The sequence below is a fragment of the Pongo abelii genome, chromosome 2 (genome assembly GCF_028885655.2).
Source record: "Pongo abelii isolate AG06213 chromosome 2, NHGRI_mPonAbe1-v2.0_pri, whole genome shotgun sequence".
Classification (NCBI taxonomy): domain Eukaryota; kingdom Metazoa; phylum Chordata; class Mammalia; order Primates; family Hominidae; genus Pongo; species Pongo abelii.
This window is the reverse complement of record NC_085928.1, coordinates 97,305,504-97,327,976: the sequence shown is the minus strand read 5'-3', so window position 1 is coordinate 97,327,976 and position 22,473 is coordinate 97,305,504. Positions and strand designations below refer to the sequence as shown.

The 22,473-nt window shown below is 46.5% G+C and overlaps 1 protein-coding gene across 7 annotated transcripts in view; it reads right to left on the bottom strand.

The window, feature by feature from the left end:
• Positions 1-22,473, bottom strand: part of ARHGEF3 (Rho guanine nucleotide exchange factor 3) — a 349,785-nt gene that overhangs the window by 286,713 nt on the left and 40,599 nt on the right. For 4 of the 7 annotated variants that reach the window (XM_002813615.6, XM_063722058.1, XM_009238885.4 and 1 more), the window contains exon 2: positions 18,812-18,900. The exons of 2 other annotated variants lie outside the window; for them this stretch is intronic. In XM_002813615.6, coding sequence (XP_002813661.1) covers positions 18,812-18,873 — 62 coding nt within the window. In that variant the 5' untranslated portion in view covers positions 18,874-18,900. Of the gene's footprint in view, positions 1-18,811; positions 18,903-22,473 lie in introns of those variants that run through there. One more of the 7 variants, XM_054552020.2, reaches the window with a different exon arrangement.

Genomic DNA, 22,473 nt, shown 5'->3' with positions numbered 1-22,473 from the left:
TCCTGCCTCAGCCTCCTGGGTAGGTAGGACTGCAGGCAAACACCACCACGCCCTGCTAATTTTTTTTTTCTTTTTTTTTTTTTTTAGTAAAGACGAAGTCTAGTTATGTTGCCCAGGCTGGTCTCAAACGCCTGGGCTCAAGTGATCCTCTTGCCTCTGCCTCTTAAAGTGCTGGGATTATAGGCATGAGCCACTGCACCTGGCCTTAAAATTCTTTTTCTTGAAATGGCCCCCCAAATTATATAAGTTTCAGACCCTCTAAATGGATCTGCCTGTATCTAAAGCCCTAGACACTTTGCCACCCTTGTTACATTTTCAAGACCACAGCATGTTCAGTGGTGAGAAAAGTTGTTCCCACCAATTCCCAAGCAGCACTGGCAATGATGAACTCTTGGATTTCCAATCCCCAGATGGCCGAATCTTGCAGACAGAGACCACAGAGGCAGGGGGTCCACCTGGGTGCGTCCTCATATCCATCAGGAAGTTCACAGAGCAGACCATGCCCCTAGAGGACCCTGGTGGCACTCACACCCACACAAGGAAAAGAGGAACATGCACAACTATCACACAACTGTCTTTCTGCCATTCGTGACCTCTACTGAAATCCATCTTCCAATCCAATTTATGTATTTCTTGATACAGAGCCTCAGACATCACAGCACATCCAAGTGGTAAGACGCAGGCGGGTGTTCTGAAACTGCTTTCTAAAAGGTAATGCTGCTTGCAAGAATGACAAAAACGGCCAGGCACAGTAATCCCAGCACTTTGGGAGGCCTAGGTGGGTGGATCATGAGGTCAGGGGTTCAATATCAGCCTGGTCAAGATAGTGAAACCCTGTCTCTACTAAAAATACAAAAAAAAAAAATTAGCCGGGCGTGATGGTGGGCGCCTATAATCCCAGCTACTCGGGAGGCTGAGGCAGAGAATTGCTTAAACCCAGGAGGCGGAGGATCCAGAGAGCTGAGTTCGCACCACTGCACTCCAGCCTGGGCGACAGAGCGAAACTCCGTCTCAAAAAGGAAAAAAGAATGACAAAAAGGAGATCAAATCACATAATGTCCATGCAAATGTTTTAATATTTTAAAGACTTCTCGAATGTATGGAGAGTTTTTCAAAATAGCTACCATTAGGATGGAAAATTTACATCAGCTGGTGCTAAGCACAGTTGTCAATCCAAATGCCCACCCACACCTCTAAGTTGGTGCACAGTGTCTTTCACTCTCTTGCTCTTGGTCCCCCCCAGGTCTATTCTTATCTCCCCTTTTCCCTGGTGTGGGGGAGGGGGCCTTCTTTGTGGAGTGCAGCTGGCGGTTATGATAAGCAGGTGTCAGGACTTTGAAAATGACCTTGCCCATCAGCTGGTGGGAACCAAGAAGACAAGGAAGTCACTGTGTCACTGTCTGCCGGGTCTCAGTCCCCGAAACAAGACACAGTGAGGCCTGGTGGGGGAGAGAGAGAGGAAAGCTTTCTCTCTCTCTCTCTGTCTCTCTCTCTCTCTCTCACACACACACACACACACACACACACACACACGAGTCACCAAACAAAAGGAAATGCACATAGTATCACCATTAAAGAGCAAAATAAAAACTCAAAGGTGAGGATTAAGTGTTTCCTAAACAGCAGAGGTAAACCAAGGAGACTGAGGCTTAGACAAATCCAGGGAAGTCTGCATTCTATGGATGGAGTTGGCAAATTCCATCAGGAGAGAGTCAGCAGAGGTTGGGGGAAGGGGAGGGATGTATATTCACCCAAGGCTGATTCCAGCGCCCAGAAAGCCAGGGCCATGTAAATGGCTGTTACTGTACCAGTCCCTGGAAAGGTTCCAACACCCAGGACATGCTCTGGGAAGAAAAAGAATGTCCACTAACCCAGTTTCTAATTAAATGTGGGTTAACTGGCACTGCTCCCTGCAGCTCAAGGGGCCAATTGAGAGCTGAAAGGAGCGTTTTTCAAAATAAAAAGGCCGAACCCACCAAGCCAGCGCTTTTTGTTTTCTCACATCCTTTCAGTTGCTCAACTTGACCCTCTGCTAGTTGGGTTGATTCCTTGGTCCTTGAAGAAACAAATCCTTCCCTGCCCCCACCAGCTCCACGTCTGCAAGGACAGAGATGACCCCTTGGCACACGTTGGATTGAACTCTGTTCCTCCTTTCCCATGATGTCGTCACGGCTGCCCAAGGATGAGTCACTGTGAAAGCCACACATTGTCCCCAGTGGACAAAAGGCTGGACCCAGGAGAGTGGCCCATTCACGCTTCTCCAAGAGCTAACCAGCCTCTTTCTACAACATCCAAAGGATGCTGCCTGATGCTGGGGAATGGTTAGTCTTCTCTTCCAGCTCCCAGTGCTAACATGAATAGGAAGAGAAACGAGCTTGGAAAAAAACTTTCAGTGAAGTGCAAAGAGCACATGCAGTAGTTACTCTGTGAAAACCAAGGCAAAACTTCATTCAAGATGCTTAAAAGCCAGGTGCAGTGGCTCACGCTGTAATCCCAACACTTTGGGAGCCCAAGGCAGGTGGATCACTTGAGGTCAGGAGTTCGAGACCAGCCTGGCCAACATGGTGAAACCCCATTTCTACTAAAAATACAAAAACTAGCTGGGCATGGTGGCATATGCCTGTAGTCCCAGCTACTCAGCAGGCTGAGGCAGGAGAATCACTTGAACCTGGGAGGCTGAGGCTGCAGTGAGCTGAGATGGCACCACTGCACTCCAGCCTGGGTGACAGAGGCTCTGTCTCAAAAAAAAAAAAAAAAATTTAAAGGCCAAAAAGGAATATAGATCAATTTGTTAGTAATAATAATGTCACATTTTCTGCACATCAACTAAGGCAATGGGCTAAGGAAGGGTGTTGTTTGCATTATCTCATTTCATCCTCAGAACTACCCTATAAGGTAGGTCCTATAATTAGCCTCATTTTACATGCAAGGAAAGCAGAGCAAAGAGAGCTTAAGTAATTTCCAAAAGGTCACACATCTAGCCAGTGGTACAGTCAGGATTTGAACCAGAGCAGTCTGGCTCCAGAGCTGTGTTCTTAAATATACCATGCTATCATTAATTAATAAACTAATTTATAATGATTAAAGTTATGCTAAAGTGTTCACATTTGGGGGAGGTTGTGATGCTTTATGTTTATGTCGTGCTCACCTTCCCCACATCAAAAAAGTCACAACCTGGCTTTTCCCATTTAAAGACAGCAGCTGCCAGGTAGTTTGCTGAGCATGTGACATGTATCATCTCATTAATCCCCACAACAAATAATATGAGGTTGGTGCTAATATTATTCCTTTTACAGATGAAGACATCGAGCTTCGGGGAAGTTAACATCCTTGCCCAAGGTCATAAAACAAAAAAGGAATTTGAACCCAAGAATGTCAGATTCCAGCATCTGTATTCTTTCCATTATATATGCCATCTCTTGCAGAATTTCAAGATTTTCCAGAAAAAAAAAATTAACAGTATCATGAAATGAGGGGTGAGAATGACCGAGTCCAATGTTAAGCCACCTGGATTCACTGGGTAGCAAGGACCACAGTGGGTAGCTGGCCCATAAACCAGGACCATCCTCCTGGCCTCCAGCCTACATCACTGGATGGGTGACCTGTGACAAATCCCTTCTCTCTCTAGACCTTGGTTTCTTTATTTATAAAAGAGGAACAAGAGAGCAAGGGGGACTTCCTGAGTCTCAGGTAGACCAGGGCACTCCCAGAGGGCTCTGTAGGTGGCCATTTCTCCTCCATGGATGGACACTTCCCACCTCCCTTCCCGGCCCAATTCTTCGGGATCAGGTTTCTCATTTTTTCCCTGGACTCAAGTGTGTGCACCCAGGTAGGCAATGGCAAAAAAGTCACAGTCCTTCTCAGCCTCGGTGTGTTCCTAGGGAGGAGATGAGGAGGGGAGGGAAAGAAAGGGGGCTCGAAAGGAGCTGGAATGGGGGCAGAGTGCTTGAACAAGTGCTACACCTGAACCCGGGAGGTGTAAACATATGCAGAAAAACTTGTCCCTTAAGTTGGCATGTGTGTCAGATATATTTACACCTCAATCAAATTAAAATAAAAAATACTATTTGAAGAGATACCACATCAGATCAGGCAAGATTTTGTCAAATTAAAACTTTGCCACTATAAAGGCTCTATATTAAGTATGTAATGTCCCATCCAAGACACCTTTTTAAAGGCATCTACCTTCTAAGTTCATTATGAAAAGGGAACAATAAGGAATTGACAAGAAGGATTATTATATGTGGCTGAGAGGCTGGGGGTAAGGGGGTAAGGATTGGGGAACTTTTCTTTAATCACCAACCCTCAAGGTGCACAGATGATGCCTTAACTCTCTATTTCCATCTATTTCCATGCTTGCTTTATTTATTTATTTATTTATTTATGAATGAGACGGAGTTTCACTCTTGTTGCCCAGGCTGGAGTGCAATGGTGCAATCTTGGCTCACTGCAAACTCCGCCTCCCAGGTTCAAGTGATTCTCCTGCCTCAGCCTCCCAAGTAGCTGGGACTACAGGCGAACGCCACCTCGCCCAGCTAATTTTGTATTTTTAGTAGAGACAGAGTTTTACCATGTTAGTCAGGCTGGTGTCAAACTGCTGACCTCAAGTGATCCACCTGCCTTGGCCTCCCCAAGGGCTGGGATTTCAGGTTTCCATGCCTAATTTTGTGGAGCAAATAAAGCCTGAAACTTCAGGTAGGGACTTAAAATCTTGATTCTGTCACTGATTTGCAGGGTCCTGGGGCTGAGTCAGGAATCATGGCTCCCTGCCACCTCCCCTCTCACCTGTGAAAAAGGACAGTGAAGACCACAAAGGAAAGGGGATCACTGGCCCAGATGGCATGAACATCTGGGGTGTCTGCCACCCAGCATCCAATTCCCTGTGTGTGGGTAACAGCACCTGGCCTTCCCATTGGGGGACCACCCCTCCCTCACTCTCCATCCATGGGTTTGATGAGGCTGACTCCATCCTCCACCCCCAAGTTCCAGAGTTCCAGGAGAGAGCACAAGGCCTATGCTGTGAACAAATCTGAGTTTACTCGGGAAGCTCTGCTGGAACAAGTGGGAATAAGCTTTCACTCCACAGCTGGAGTCAAATGCTAGCCTGGAGTTGCCGGTATCACAGGGAGGAAACCTTCCTGAGAATGATTTCAACACAGAAGAAAGCAGAGCCAAGAGAAGGGCAGAGTGACAGCAAGACCTAATCACACTGAGCCCCTGGATCCCACCATGCCTGAGGCTATCTACTGTTGGACCTTCCATTCCTGTGAGCCATTACATTCCCTATGCAGCTTGATCCTGAATGAACTGCATTTCTGTCACTTGCAATAACATTTCCTAGCAGAACCACTGCATAGAATCCTAAGTCTCTTAGTTATAAGGGATACTGGCGGCTGTCCACCCAGCAGCATTTTGCAGATACTTCTGCAATGTAAGTTGGTCTAATGGATGAATGGTTTGTTCATTCCCTCCAGCTTCAATGCCTCAAACAGAAGGAAAGCTATCCTGTCAGTATTACTCTAAGCCACAGGATAAACCAAGTACATCTTCATGGAGTACTAATTTAAATGACAGAAAGTAGCTCCATGTTTGAAAAGCACAGCTGTAACCAAACATAGACACCTGTGGTTCACCCCAGGAATGAAAGGATGGGTCAACATTAGGAAATCTATCAATATAATTCATCTCATTACAGAGTCAAAAGAAAAAACAAAAACAGATGTCTCCTTAGATGCCAATCTTGTTAAATTCCAACATATATTCCTGATTGAAAAAAGAAACCTTTTAACAAAACAAGAATGGAATGAAACTTCCTTAAGAGATATATAGCTCACACTGAAAGCCTGCATCACATCTCCTAGGGAAACATTAGCGCACTCCCACTGAAGTGGGTACAAAGCAAGAAGGACCCTACATACCACCACTAGTTAACATTATTCAGGAAGCGGCCAGGCGCGGTGGCTCACACCTGTAATCCCAGCACTTTGGGAGGCTGAGGCAGGCAGATCATGAGGTCAGATTGAGACCGTCTTGGCCAACATGGTGAAACCCCATCTCTACTAAAATACAAAAAATTAGCCGGGCATGGTGGCGCGTGCCTGTAATCCCAGCTACTTGGGAGGCTGAGGCAGGGGAATCGCTTGAACCTGGGAGGCAGAGGTTGCAGTGAGCTGAGATCGTGCCACTGCACTCCAGCCTGGCGACAGAGGAAGATGCCGTCTCAAAACAAAAACAAACAAACAAACAAAAATTTATTCAGGAAGCATTTACCAATCCAATTAGTAAATCCTTTCTACTGACTAGAAAGGAAGGGAAAACAAAATTGTATTAATTTGCAGATGATATAATTGTATGTCTGGAAAAATCCCTCCCTACAAAAATATAGTAATAATAAAATAAGATCTGCAAAACTATTAGAGCAAATAGGAAAACTAGATAATATTAATCAACATGAATAAAAAAAGTTGTCCGGACATGGTGGCTCAAGCCTGCAATCCCAGCGCTTTGAGAGGCTGAGACAGGAGGATTGCTTGAGTCCAGGAGTTCAAGATCAGCCTGGGTAACCCAGTGAGACCTTGTTTCTACAAAAAAATTTTAAAAATTTAGCCGGGCATGGTGGCATGTGCCTGTAGTCCTAGCTACTCTAGAGGCTGAGTCAGGGGGATTGCTTGAGCTCAGGAGTTTGAGGCTGCAGTGAGCTATGATCACCCCCCTGCACTCCAGCCTGGGTAACAGAGACTGCCCTGTCCAGTCATCTGGGGAAGCCCAGGAGGTCCCTGTCTTTGCCAACAAAGGAAGAGAGGACCCGTCTTTCAAGACATGACTTGCAATAGCAGGGCTGATCAGACTGATCCACACGTGTGACCATCTCATCACCCACATCTGTACTGACCTGAATGTCATTTTTGTCTCAAAAAAAAAGTTATTAATCAAAGCTTTCCTATATACAAAAAAAAAGCATGAATACATGCTGGTGATCCAGCTAACACAAATGATTATTCCAGAAATATATTCCTTCTTGTGCTCTGCCACATTTCCTCTTCTCTACTTGTGTGAATGTTGGTGGCATGCTTGAAACTCACAGCTGTACCCAAACATAGACACTACCAACCAGGCACTTATTTTGCCTAGGCTCAACCATCTCTGGTGACTGGGAACCAATCTCCCGAGACTGCCCTGTCCAGTCACCTGGGGAAGCCTAGGAGGACCCTGTCTTTGCCAACAAAGGAAGAGAGGACCTATCTTTCAAGACATGACTCGCAGTAGCAGGCTGATCAGGCTGATCCACATGTACGACCGTCTCATCACCCACATCTGTACTGACCTGAATGCCATTCTTTGTCCAAGCTAAGCCCCTGGGCCTTCGCACATGCTGTCCCTGATGCCTGCCATGATTTTCCTCAAGAAGACTGCAGGGCTTGCTCTCTCAACATTCAGGTCTATGTTGAATGTTATTCTCTCAAAAAAGCTCTCCCTGTGTCTCTATGTAAAACTCCACCCACTTATGCTCACCCTATCACACACTCTCTCTTTCCTCATAGCATGCACCACCAGCTAATGCCACTTCACACATCTGTTTATGGTCTGTCTCTCTCACCAGAAGGTAAGCTCCATCAGGGTAGGGACCACCACATCCGCTTCATTCACTGCAGTATCCCTATCCCAAACACAGTCCCAGACGCACAGAAGGGGCTCAACAGATGTTAGTTTTATAGGTGGATGGATGGATTTGTTCAGTCCGCAGATCCACTCTCAGTTCTACCACCAAATATTTTTCATGAGTTCACCTCTCTCCATTGGTTATCCAAGCTATCCACTCACTTATTCTCAACGGGTATTTATGACCTCCATCATCTCTCTCCTGGATGGCTACAATACCCCCAGCTGGTTACTTAGCCCTGAGTTTTGCTTCCCTCCACATCTTTTTCCCACTCTAGCCAGAGATCTTTTCTCAAAATGCAGATTTAATCAGATTTAAGAGGCCACTTAAAACACTTCAGTGGCCTCTTGGGACCCTTAGGACAGAGTCTAAGCCCTTTACTACCAAGGCCAAGAGGACCCAGTGTTCCCAGCCCAGAGGCCTCCCAGGCCCCTGTCATATGACATGATCCAGTCTCACTGAGATGCTGTCTTTGCTCTGGCACATCACATCTCTGTGGACTCTGGACCTTGGCACACACTGCCCCTTCCACATGGTTTGCTCTTTACCTGGCTATCCCTCACAGATGCTTCCATTTTCTGTCTGCTACTTCCCACGGGGAATGTTAGGTCCAACCCCAAAGGGACTACAGATCCTCACACTTCCCTGTCACATGCTCACTGCCCTGGGAATGGCTTGTTTAGGTCTGTGTGCTCCTGTACTATAAGATTCATAAGAGTCGGCCTGTGCCATTCACAGCACCCAGAACAACGCCCCCGGCACTGAGTAGACACTCGAGATAGACTTCCTGACTTTAATTTAAATCATGCCTTCTCCAAATTGGCATGGGGTTGGTTTCTTTGTGTCACATCTGATGCTGCTTTGGGCACCCCAATGCACCCTTCATACTCCCTTGAGAAAACAGCAACACACAGGTATATGCTTACACTTGCATGCACACAGCACTTGGGAACCCACCACTCCCCAAAGTGCCCATTCCACCATGACATTCTAACCTTGCAGAAATCTTCTTTCCTGCCTAAATGTTATAAACAGAATATTGAAGCTTCCTACACTCTACTCCAATTTGACCTGGATCTATCAAAAAGAAGGAAAGATATTTAAAAAAAAAAAAAGTAGGGGGCTGTCTCTGAAATATCTCCCTTAGCCACCATACCTGGAAGGCCAATAGCAAACAGATTCAATTTTACTTGACAATCTTAAAAAAAAAAAATCAGAGCTATACCTGTATATGGCTTATTTCTGTAATAAAACAAAAAAAAAAATCCACCTTGTGTAGGGTAAGAGCAATTTTGTTTTTTTCTTTTTTTTGAGACGGAGTCTCGCTCTGTTGCCCAGGCTGGAGTGCAGTGGTGCGATCTCGGCTCACTGCAAGCACTGCCTCCCGGGTTCAGGCCATTCTCCCACCTCAGCCTCCCAAGTAGCTGGGACTACAGGCACCCGCCACCACACCCGGCTAATTTTTTGTATTTTAGTAGAGACGGGGTTTCACCACGTCAGCCAGGATGGTCTCGATCTCCTGACCTCATGATCCTCCCGCCTCGGCCTCCCAAAGTTCTGGGATTACAGGCGTGAGCCACCGCGCCCGGCCAAGAGCAGTTTTTTATTACAAATGCTTCTCCTTCTTAATAGTTGTTAGAATTATGGTCAATGTAATATCTCAATCCGATCTAAAACAAAACAAATGCAGGCTAATGCCTTCACCAGGGTGTCAACTGAGCAACACCAGCATGGGTTATCCTGATGTTGGAGTGATGTCACCCACGAGGGCCTCTCACTGCAAATGCTGTACCTGGACTCCAGCCTTGAGGCTTCACTTGAAGTTCATGGAACTGGAGGACCAAGGCAAATGGCACCGCAAAGACACACCCAGACAAACACAGAATGTGGATCTGACTCTTCAAAACGCTAGTGCCATGGAGGGCAAAAATAAAGGAGGGATCTGTTCTGGATTGAAGGAGACTAAAGAGATGAAATTATCAAATACAGTGCTTTAGCCAGGACTGGGCCGAGATGGGTAGGGAAAGGAAAAGAGCTGTCAAAGGGGTTTCGGAACAATGGAGGGAATTTGGATCCTGAGTAGAAGAGTTAGGAGACAGTATTAGTCATAAAACTTCAGAGCTGTGAAAAACCATCACCATCTTTACATTGACACAATGCTCCACGATTTACCAAGGAATTTCATGTGACCTAGTCCCACCCGCTCACTTCAGAGATGAGGAAACTGCACTCAGAGTGGCTAGATTCTAGCCCTAATGCAGTGGGTTGCTGCAGTTGGCACACACCGGGAAGAGTGATTGCACACATCTCAGTGACTCTGTGTGTGGAAGCTGGCCATGGCGGGAGTATTTACAGAAGTAGGCAGATGCTACAAGTCTGAGCTTTTTCCTCTCAGAAACTCATTTGCCCTAACCCTTACCCTAACCCTCTCCTAAAGCCAGACGTGAACCTAGGCCTCCCTCCAGCCATTCAGGGCTCCTTTCCATCACCCTTGTTTTTGCTCCCTCTTGAGTCATCTGCCCCTGAAAAACCTATGCCAGACTGCAAAGTCCTCCAGGGCACGGACTCTATTAGATTGTAATCAGGGCCCCTGCCTGTCCTACTCACCAGTGTATCCATGAGCCCAGCACAGTGCCTGGCACACAGCCTCGATAGATACTCATCATTAGAGAAGACGATTCCTCCTACTTGGGCTCTGCACACAGGTGGGACAAAAGCCACCTTCAGCTCAAGCCCCAGAAGCACTCCTGGGGAAAGGCTTAACTCAAGTTCCCATGCTCTTCTCTCACCTAGGGAACAAAATTCTCAAGACTCCCCCCATTCACACCCTAGCAGAATACCCCAGACAAAACCAACACTTAAGGTATCTCAATAACCTGTACCTTATGAGCCTAGTGAGCCCATAAGATACTTTAACAATGATGGAAGCAGGGCGCAGTGGTTCACACTTATAATTCCAGCTCTTTGGGAGGCCAAGGCAGAAGGATCACTTGAGCTCAGGAGTTTGAGACCAGCCTGGACAACATAGTGAGAGTCCATCTATACAAAAAAATTTTTTAATTGGCCAGGTGTGGTGGTGCAAGCCTGTAGTCCCAGCTACTCAGGAGGCTGAGGTAGAAGGATCACTTGAGCCCAAGAGGTTGAGGCTGCAGTGATTCATGATCACACCACTGCACTCCAGCCTGGATGACAGAGCGAGACTCTGTCTCTTAAAAAAAAAAAAGAGGTTTGGATGCCTCCCACCCCAAGCTTGCACAGCTCTCTTAACCCTAGGAGTTAAGAGGGTTGAAAAAGTTGATTCACCTCCAGAGAAAGTGTCACACTCTCACCTGGCAGGAATTTTCTATCAGATTTCCCAGGAGGGAGACTGACATGATGTACATGGTCTCCACGCAGTGAGGGTACCACATGAGGACAGCGGCTGTTTTAGGTGCCACCATCTACCCTACCTAGACAGGGCCGGGGGAGCTTCCTCTTCACCAGATGAGTGTGGGCCAGAGGCAAAACCCCTCAGAGACATTCTTTTCCTGCCTGTTGTGCTACATGGTGCCACCTGAGTGCTGTGCCCATCAGAGGCCGCCTGGTATGTGTGTCTTTAAACACTTCTCGATTGTGCACTAGGTGCCAGACACTGCCAGGCCCTTAAGCCTTTCTTAAGTCTCCCCTTCTAGACTGTAAGTCTTTCTAGAAGTCTCCCCTTCTAGACTGTAAGCTGCTTGAAGGCAAGGTCCATGTCTGACTGTAGCCCCCAGCATGCCCGAAAGAGTGATTAGTACATAGTAGGTACTCAAATAACTACAGAATGCATTTTTTAATGTGATCACCCTATGTTAGAAATTGTCACAGAGAAGCAGAGGGCATGCATTCTGAGACCTCCTCCTTGACTCTGCAGTTGGTGGGAGAATGATTTTTGAACTGATAACAGACTAATGCCACATGCTAGACATTGGCCAGATGCCCAGTGACAGAGCTAAGCATTTCTTACCACACTGAATCCTTGCATAACTCTACGAACTAAGTACCACTGTTATCCACCTTTCACAGATGGGCAAACTGAGACTTGGGAAACTTCAACAACTGGGCCAGGATACTCACTTCCTCCCCTAACACCCTCCTGGCAGTTCCCCTTGTCACCGGCGCCACCCTATGAGAAGGTGACTGCCTGGCATTAGGAACATGCTGATTGGCTCCCAATGCCCACCCTTCCACACCTCAATGGACTGCCTGGGATGAAGCCCACTCCCACCCTTGGAGCAGCCACAGAAATTGCTCCCATTCTGCAGAGGGGCTCTGTGCTCCGGTCTGCAGGGAGCAAGTAGAAGGAGGACCCAGCCAGTCAAGAAGCAAGTAGGGTGGTGAGAAGGCTGAGGGCTTTCTCTGGGAGTGTCAAAGGTGCAGGTTTAGGCTGGGCACACTGGCTCACACCTGTAATCCCAGCACTTTGGGAGGCTGAGGTGGGTGGATCACGTGAGGCCAGGAGTTCAAGATCAGCCTGGCCAACATGGTGAAACACTTTTTCTACTAAAAATACAAAAAAAATTAGCCAGGTGTGGTGACGCACACCTGTAATCCCAGCTACTCAGGAGGCTGAGGCAGGGGAATTGCTTGAACCTGGGAGGTGGAGGTTGCAGTGAGCCGAGATCACGCCATTGCACTCCAGCCCGGGCAACAGAGCGAGACCCTGTCTCCAAAAAAAAAAAAAAAAAAAATCAAAGGTACAGGTTTAAGCCTAAGCCCTAGAATTACCTGTGACATTGGAGCAGGCACTTTAGAACTCTTTTTCCTCATCTGCAAAACGGAGGTGAACAATATGTGTTGTTCACTGGGTTGTGATGATGGTTGGAGCCAATGTATATAAAAAGCCCCTCAGGAGGTGCCCCAAATAAGCAGGCATTATAATTTGCTGTGTAGAGGATTAGCCATGCTCACTGGAGGACCAAGGAGCTTTTTTAGTGACTTTGCAGCAAATCTTCCAAGATGTGTTCCAGTCTATGCCTTTGGCCATTACAAGGGCAGATAATGGTGAAAACACACACACACACACACACACACACACACACACAAATACACACACATACACCTCCCAAAATAGGACCTGAGGTTTAGGAGACCAGATCTGGGGCTTAACTCTTCCACTCATTGGCTACGGAACCATAGCCCAGCCCTTCACCTCCATAAGCCTCAGTTCCTCATCTGTAAATAACATCTACTTGGGCCGGGCATGGTGGCTCACGCCTGCAATCCCACCACTTTGGGAGGCCGAGGCAGGCAGATCACCTGAGGTCGGGAGTTCAAGACCAGCCTGACCAACATGGAGAAACCCCGTCTCTACTAAAAATACAAAATTAGCTGGGCGTGGTGGTACATGCCTGTAATCACAGCTACTCAGTAGGCTGAGGCAGGAGAATCACTTGAACCCAGGAGCAGAGGTTGCAGTGAGCAGAGATCATGCCATTGCACCCCAGCTTGGACAACAAGAGCGAAACTCCGTCTCAAAAAAAAAAAAAACAATCTACTTACCTCATTGTCCTGATCACATAGTTGAAGGACTGGGTGAAGGCTCAAAGACCCAATCCAGCACATCCCTGGGGTGATCTCTACAGTAGCAGATGTAGGGAGCTGCCCTCCCTTAAGAGACCTCTGCATGCACAGTGACACTTTATAGGCTCTGATGAGGTCTGCAAAAAGGTCCCCATTTAACTGAGGTTAAGCCAGCACTGGCCAAACAAATTTGACAACAAACCCCACTTTTTCCCTGCCATACCTAATCATGTAAGGAAGAAACCATATTCTAAGTAGCAGACTCTGGGAATGCTGATGGGATCTCCAAGAAGACACCTTAGAGAGATGTCGCCTTGCCCAGGGTCACAGAGCCCAAGGTCAGGGGAGTTTGCAAACCTCGGGCTCTTGCTCTCCCTTCTGTTGGGCTTCTGGCTTCTCAAGGTCAGCAGCTAAACCTCCGGAGGGTGGGGGCAACAGAGCAGGTCCCAAACAGCCTTTTGGACAGTGAACAAAGAGCTACTAAAAATCAGTGACCAAAACAGCCCTGGCCTAATGCCAAGATGGGAGCTGATAAGTGGATCAAGGAGAAGAGAGCAGCTAAGAGCAAGCAGCGAAACCACCATGTCTAATGGGGAGGGCTTCGAGCACTATACAAACCAGCCTAACCCTGCAGCATGAAAACTGCCTGCGGCGCTGGGGCAAATCGCAATTCTGGGTCAAGTCCTTCATGTTGCCATCTACAAATCACTCTGTTTTCTAGCCAATTCAGTCCACCTGAGCCACACACAGGCAGGGCCTGGGCCAGATGTCAGGTGTCACTGCACCAGACAAGGCCCTTCCCTCCAGGAGAGTAAAGCCTAGCAGAACCAGCAAGGAGGAGGTGCTCAACACATACAGAACAGGTGAGCAAGCCAGAGGAGATTGTTATTTTGGAAAAAGAGACATATATGTATATAATCTGTGCCTGGAGACTCTGCAAGGAACGCCTAATCCCTTGTTTGAGCATTTTCCTAAAGTGCTGAGGGCCACTGAGTAATGGGATGTTTGTTGACTGACTGACCAAATGAATGAATGAATAAATGACCTAAATTAAACCTTTCCATTTCTCCAACATAAGTGAAGTCCTTACTATCCAACCATTTCACCATAGGTCCATTCATAGGAAGAATTTACAAGAAGGACAAGGACTTCTCCCCGTCAAAATCCTCTCCTTTGCACCTGAGGAAACTGTTCAGAAATTCTGCTTCTGTTGCTACACAGCTGAGGAAGCTGAGGCATAGAAATGCACTATCTGCCTGCAGTCACTGATGACCACAGAAAACTGCACTCTCCAGGGTATTTATCTTCTAGAAATCCTATACTCTTGGGCCCCTAAAATGTAAGTTAGCATCCAGAAGTAGAAGCAGCAAGAAATTATGGCTCAGTCAATAAATGCTATGCAAATAGTTCTCCTCACAATAAAGTCACTTGGTTAAAAGACAAACTGCCCATAAATCACAGGAAAAAAACTGCATCTCACAAAGGGAAGCATGGCCTGTGGGCAGGGATTCCAGGGAGCCCCAGTCCTTGAGGAAGTGGGGTTGGCCCAGGCTGATCTGTGGTCCTTCCAGCTGGTCGGCTTTGTCTCAGCACCTCATCTCAAGGATCCTAGGTCCACCCTATCTTGTTACTCCACCCCTTTTACTCATTGGTCTAGAAATATTAGTAAGTACCTACTGTGTGCCAAGCACACAGTAATGAGGTGAACTGTGTAATAATGGTGAACACGAGAGGTGAGACCTGGCCCCATGAGGTTTGCAGTCCAATAGGTGAGAGAGACACTAAAAAGATAAATACATGTAAGATGATAAATTGTGTTTACTGATTACCATTTCTGAAATATAAGTCTATCATTCTCCTGACAGAAAAGTCTTTCTAGGTTCTTCACTCTATATGTGACTAAAAGTAAGCAAACAAAAACAAAAACTGCTGCCTTTACTGGGTACTGACCATATGCCAGGAGCTTTCCAATGATTAACTCAGAACATCCCCAATGACCCGCTGTGGGAGATACTATTATTATCCCCACTGACCAACGTAGATTCATGAGTTTCCACTTAACCACTGCTCAGATGTGTGCAACTACCTCTCCCCCACAGATGCCAGACTCTGAATTCCCTAAGAATTCATATCTTACCCATCTTTTTGTCACTTGTGCATACAATAGTATTCAATCAATGCCCACTGAATGAAAAATCAATTAATCATTCAATGGGCTAGTTTTCTGCAAGATATTACCCGCTGAATCAGTACTTTGGGAGGCTGAGGTGGGTGAATCATGTGAGGCAGTTTTGGAAGAAGAGAGGATCAGTCTCCTAATAATTGCACAAGAGGTAGCTGTGATGTTGTGGAAAGAGTCAGAGCCAGACCCTGGAGACGTGGGAGCATGAACTTGGCAATCATTTCATCACTCTAGGTCTGTCTGCTTAAAACTGTAATGCAGAGTTAAACACAATGAATCTAGAATTTCTTCCGGCTCTAAATTTTTATGTCTCTGAAATATATAAGAAGAAGATGGGGGCTGAGAAAGGCATTTGAAATTGCACTCTGTCTGCAATTTCTTGATCTTAGAATAAGACCTAAAGTTAAACATTTTAGGGTAGGTTGACTGATTAGGTCTAGGGAGCGCAAGTGAAGTACTTCCTCTCCCTGCACAGCTCAGTTTATGTACTCCCCATAGGCAAGTATATGTACTCCCCATGACAAATATGCTCAACCTGTAGAACCCCTTTGCAGAGAAACATTTTGGATGGGCATGGGTGAGGCTGCCATCCCTAACTGTACCCAAGAACAGTGGTACTGGTGATATGCAGGAGCCCCTGTTCATACACTGGACAGAGACAAAGCCATCACTTTCAACTCTGCTCTCCCCTAGAAATATCACAGATTCTGAATAACAACTGAGTGTGGTCAAATCAACTGCAAACAAGGGCGTGATGGCCCCAAAGCCATGCTCATTAAACAGAACTCAGCACTCAACAAATGTGGGTCTGTCTGTTACTCCAAGTGACAGCACTGGGTAGAAACCAGGGCTCCATGGTGAGAAAAGTTTTGCTGGTTTCCTTTTACTCTTTGGGTTGGTTTTGAATATGTTTCTGTCTGTTACCTAATGGCCACAAAATGGGGAGAAACAACACAACTCCCTACCTTAGAGGACCATTGTGAGAATTAAATGAGATAAACAGGCCAAGTGATCCACGCAGAGGCCGACATAGTAAATACTCAAACTGTTGCCAATGCTGATGGCATCAGTGATGGTAGTGGTGGATATAAAAGTAGGGAAATCCAGCTGAGGGCTCTTTGAAATCCCTCAGGGTTAGAAGGAGAAGCAGATGATCCTGGGCTGGACTCTCCTGGGGGAGTATAAGTATACTCCTTGGATGCTTCTCAGAAGAGAAAACAACGTAGCAACCACTCCTGGGAAGGACCAGGCTCCCCAGATGCCCTGGGGCCCTGGGACTCTGGATAGGTGGATGGGTCCCTGTGGGGACAGAGGCTTATGGCACCATCAGGAGATGAAGCTAGGCAACACAGTCCTGAGAAGATGAACATCCTCAGAGTTCAGAGGAGGCAGAGGAAATTACAACCACAGACAGACACAATCATTCACCCAAAAGACTAGCAAAATTAAAAAGCCGAAGACCTGAGGCATGGCAAGATGGTGGGCAAATAGGAGATCTGGTGCCCAGGTGACAAGCAGTGCCCTTTGGAGAACGAACTGGTGATGTTTCAGACCTTACAGGCATACACAGGATGACCCAGCAACTCTAATCCCCGGCAACCTCCCTAGAGAACTCTTGCCCATGTGCTCAGGTGGAACATACCAGAAAGCACATCACAGCACTACCATAAGGGCAACAAACAGAACGAAGCTAACCACCACCATCAGGGAAATGGCCCAATAAACAGTTGGATCCTCGTATGTGGATATACTATTCACCTGGCTGCAGTAAAAAAAAAAAATGTAGATTAACATATGTCTTGAAAACATTTTAGGACATATTATTGAATTTATAAAAGGGCTACAAAATAGGCTAACAAGCATAGTATGACAGTACATATTTAAAAACAGAAAAAAAAAGGAAGAAAGAAAAGAGTGACTTTTGTTCTATGTATCTAGATAACTAACAAAGTTATGGAAGAAAATGTACAAGGTAGATCCCAGTGGTTACTTCTGGGAAGGGCAGGGATGAGGTAGGAGCTGGGAATGAAAATGGGAGTCAACGGGGATTTCATTTGTATTTTTAACAAGGAAAATGTATTTATTTATTTATAAATAAAATTAATTTTAGGCTGGGCGTGGTGGCTCACGCCTGTAATCCCAGCACTTTGGGAGGCTGAGGTAGGTAGATCACCTGAGGTCAAGAGTTCGAAACCAACCTGGCCAACATAGTGAAATTTCATCTCTACTAAAAATACAAAAATTAGCCATGTGTGGTGGTGAACACCTGTAATCTCAGCTACTCGGGAGGCTGAGGAAGGAAAATCATTTGAACCCAGGAGGTGGAGGTTGCAGTGAGCTGAGATTGTACCATTGCACTCTAGCCTGGGCAACAGAGCAAAAACTCTGTCTCAAAGAAAAGTAAATAAATAAATTAAATTAAATTAATTGTAATTATTGACATTACATTAAAAGTTTTTAATTATTTATATGTAATTATTTATTTTAGAGATGGAGTCTTGCTGTGTTGCCCAGGCTGGAGTGTAGTGGCTATTCACAAGTGCAATTGTAGTGCACTTCAGCCTTAAACTCCTAGGCTCAAGCAATCCTCTTGCTTCAGCCTCCTGAGTAGCTGGGACTACAGGCACACACTACCACAACTGGCTTAAAAAAAAGGCATAAGAAGGAGAAAGAAATGGTGAATCAAAGAGAAGACAGAGCTGCCAAGAGCCCAGGGTCTGCCTTTGCCTCCTCTTGGGGGACTGGCCACTCACAAATGCTGGCACAACACATCCGAGCATGGCGCACAGTGTTTTGGAATGAATGTCCATAGTTTGAAATAAATATTTAATTCTATATCACATTGGTCCTACTTATACCAACACTTCCTTCTAAGTCTTAGAAAAATCCCTTCATACTGAATGGCATTCCTCCTCTGGCAGAGATGTGAAAGAAACATCTCTAGTAAGAAATTAGAGATGTGGAAGAAAATACGTGAAATTTTGCTATCTCCAAATTCTTTTTTTTTTTTTTTTTTTGACAAGGTCTCACTCTGTCACGCAGGCTACAGTATAATGGTGTGATCATGGCTCAGTGCAACCTCAACCTGCTGGACTCAAACAATCCTCCCGCCTCAGCCTCCCAAGTAGCTGGGACTACAGGCACACATCACCATGCCTGGCTAATTTTTTTTTATTTTTAGTAGAAATGAGGTCTCACTATGTTACCCAGGCTGGTCTCGAACTCCTGGGCTCAAGTGATCCTCTCTCACCTCAGCATTGCAAAGTGCCGGGATTATAGGCATGAGACACCATGCCTAGCACTATCTCCACATTCTTGATGGCCTCTACTGACTTATGTAGGCTTAAAGGAAGCCCTCCATTGCATTTAATTGTTGCCTGCAGGAATTTTTAAATTTTTAATTATTTAGGTTATTTAATTATTTTTACCTTTCCTTGTTTTCTTCCATTCCTCTACAGCTGCATTGATTCATTGCTGTGGAACTGTCCATAGACTCAGTATGGCAGGCTCAGGTCTCCTTTTTTAAAAAGCAAAACAACCAACATTTATCATCTAGGTACATTTATGTTATAAACACACAAAGAGCTGCATTAAATACAAGGGGAATGTATCAAGGGTTACCCAGTGTCCACCAAAATCCAATCTTTCCTTCTTCCATAATTATTCAAGTTTTATCAGGTACAACATTTTCTTTTCTTTTCTTTTCTTTTTTTGAGACAGAGTCTCGCTCGGTCACCCATGCTGGAGTGCAGTGGCACGATCTCAGCTCACTGCAACTTCCGCCTCCCAGGGTCACACCACTCCTTTGCCTCAGCCTCCCGAGCAGCTGAGATTACAGGCACACGCCACCATATCCTGCTAATTTTTGTATTTTTAGTACAGACAGGGTTAGACCATGTTGGCTAGGCTGGTCTTGAACTCCTGACCTCAGGCGAGCCGCCCATCTCAACCTCCCAAAGTGCTGAGATTACAGGCTTGAGCCACTGCACCCGGCCAGGTACCACATTTTCCAAGCATCCTTGCAGGGAGATATAGCCAAATGTCTGGGTTCCCAGTGGAACGTGAGAAGAAGTGATGTGTGCCACTTCTCGGTCTAGGTCTTAGGATATGAGCACCCTTCCCACGGGCTGGAACCCAGCTCTGCCCATGCAGATGATGACAATGCACTTGGAATGACAAAGCAACAAGGTAGAAACCACCTGGGCCTGTGATTGCATCTAGCAAGGCCACTCCTGTCACCTTAGAACTACTACCTTACAGAGAAATTTCTTTGTTCTTTAAGTCATTGTTTTATGGGCCCTGGTTTTATGGGTTGTGAACTGTCATCCCAGCTGGGAATATGATTACATATCCTCACTGGGGCCCTTCTGCAGGTGGGTTTGGTTATTTGGAGCTTGGCACACGCTATGTATGTAGAGACAGGTGAGGCCAAACTCTTTTTGGCCACAATTTCAGTGCAACTACATGCAACTTCATGAAGGCCTGGTGCATAGTAAGCACTCAATCAGTACTTAATGAATGAGGGGATGTTAATAAGCAGGTAATATCTTCCAGTGCGAAGACTCTCAAGAGCAGAGCACTGGGCACAGAATGAAGAACACAGAGGGCATCTCCAAGTATGAGCTGTGAGTTTCATGTCACAAAATGACCACCTGGACTGGTAAAATACCATTCGGGTGCATGACGCCCAAGTTTAGGTAAGGATTCAAGCAGGTGTGCTTAGGAGCAACAGAGGCAAAGAGAAAGACAAGGGAGGGAGACAGACACAGTGTGCACAGGAGAAGAATATTCCAGTGGTATGGAGGATTCCGCCCACTATTCCGTTTCCTGAACATTTGCCCCAGGATGAGTCTGAGCAATAACTCTGGGATCCTTCTTCAGTCTCAGGCACTGCATTCCTCACCACTATGGGTGTGGTTGAGCATCAAAAGATAGATTTTCTTTGGACCACATGGCCCCAAACACAAAACTGCTACTTCATTTAATGTCAACCAAAGAAATAGCCATCAGTTTCAACTGTAGAACTGGTTGTGCAGATCATACTGAGGGATAGTGTATTGGTCTCCAGCCTGTCATCTTCCAGGCACGGGGGGTCAGGGTAATTTGGACCACCCATGTTCTTCTAAGCTAGTGCTGGCTGAATGGTCCAGCACTGCTGCATCCACTACTTTGATTGCTGAGAATCACAGGCCTGCTTGGCCACATCTCCAGCACAGCCTCCTCCATCTGCCCTACCACAGGCCTGGCCAGATTAAAGCACCATTTAAATAAATTCTCCAATCTAGGTGAGCAGGACCTACAGGATACCTGGGACCCTTGTACCCCAAGGCGTTAGACTGTCAGTGTAGGGGAGAGTCCCCAGCCACTGCCTCCAGTGCTGGTCTTTAACTTGCAAAAAGCACACCATGAAATATTTTTAGCATCTGGATCCCTGTCAGGGGCCACTGCTCTGGCTTCCATCAGAGCTAACTTCATCAGCTGAGACATGTGCATCATGGAGGGGCCCAGGCTAAGGCAAGAGTGAAAATGTGGATCCTGGAAGAAGAAAAGATGGAAGGGTGGTGGGACTTGAGTTCAGAGTCCCGGAGTTGCCACTGCATCCGCGAAGGGTATGAAGAGGAATTGAGTAGCCCATACCTGGGTCACTTCTGCAGCTGTGAACACCTCAACCTACCTCATTTGGGCCTAGAAACCAAGTTTGCTCAGTGTCCCAAGCTCCTATGCAGCATGTAACTGCTGCAAGGGACTTTACACCCACATTCCAAAATGATGCCAACCAAAGGACTCTCCTCAAAGCCACATTTCCCAAGCAGCCATGAGGGATCAGAGCCTGCCTTTGAGGGACCACTGGCTAGTTCTAGGTCAGAGTTTAGGTTTTTCCTTTCCCATATTGGCAAAAATATTCTGTAGACAAGCACCAATAAACCATCACCCTTCAGGCTGGGCATGGTGGCTCACGCCTGTAATCCCAGCACTTTGGGAGGCCGAGGCAGGCGGATCACGAGGTCAGGAGATCAAGACCATCCTGGCTAACACGGTGAAACCCCGTCTCTATTAAAAACACAAAAAAATTAGCTGGGCGTGGTGGCGGGCGCCTATATTCCCAGCTACTCAGGAGGCTGAGGCAGGAGAATGGTGTGAACCCGGGAGGCGGAGCTTGCAGTGAGCCAAGATTGTGCCACTGCACTCCAGCCTGGGCGACAGAGCAAGACTCCATCTCAAAAAAAAAAAAAAAACAACCATCACCCTTCAGCCTGTGGCTAGGGGCAGGGACTAGGGGCATAGATCTCTGTGCCCTAGCACTGAGGGATGCCCGAGGGCCTGACACAGACACTGACATGGATTGTTGCATCAAATTCTCACACCAGCCCTAGGAGGCAGGGACTGTTACCACCTCACGTGAAGAATCAGAAAACTGGGCACAAAGAAGTTAAGACTTGGCAAAGGCCACACAGGTAGTAAATAATAAAGCTGAGACTGGAACCCCAGGCATTTGGCCTGGGAGTCTGTGTTCCTCCCGACTGTGGCATGACATGCACAGGAAAGCTCGGTGGTGGCTGAATGAATGAACAAATGAATGAATAAACAAAAAATTTCAAAAGCCATTTCAGGAATCGGGTAGGGAATAGTGTCTCAATGAGGCCCCAGGGGTTGTCGGGTTGATCATGAGCTTAACCTCATCTGCCCTGGATGTCAACCAAGAGGTGATACTCTCAGATCCCTCTCAAGGTTGAGTGTTCAGCCCCAGGAACACTCTAAACCCAGGGGTTTCATACCATTGTTTTGTTTGTTTTTAAGGCAGAGTCTTGCTGTTGCCCAGGCTGGAGTGCAGTGATGTAATCATAGTTCACTACAGCCTCAAATTCCTGGGCTCAAGTGATCCTCCTGCCTTAGCCTAGCTGGAACTACAGGTGCACATTACCAACCTGGCTCATTTTTTTTATTTTTTGTAGAGACGGGGTCTTGCTATGTTGCCCAGGCTGGTCTCCAACTCCTGGCCTCAAGCAATTCTTGCACCTCAGCCTACCAAAGTGGTGGGATTACAGGCGTCGGCCACCGCCTCAGACCTATACCATTGTTGGTAATGACC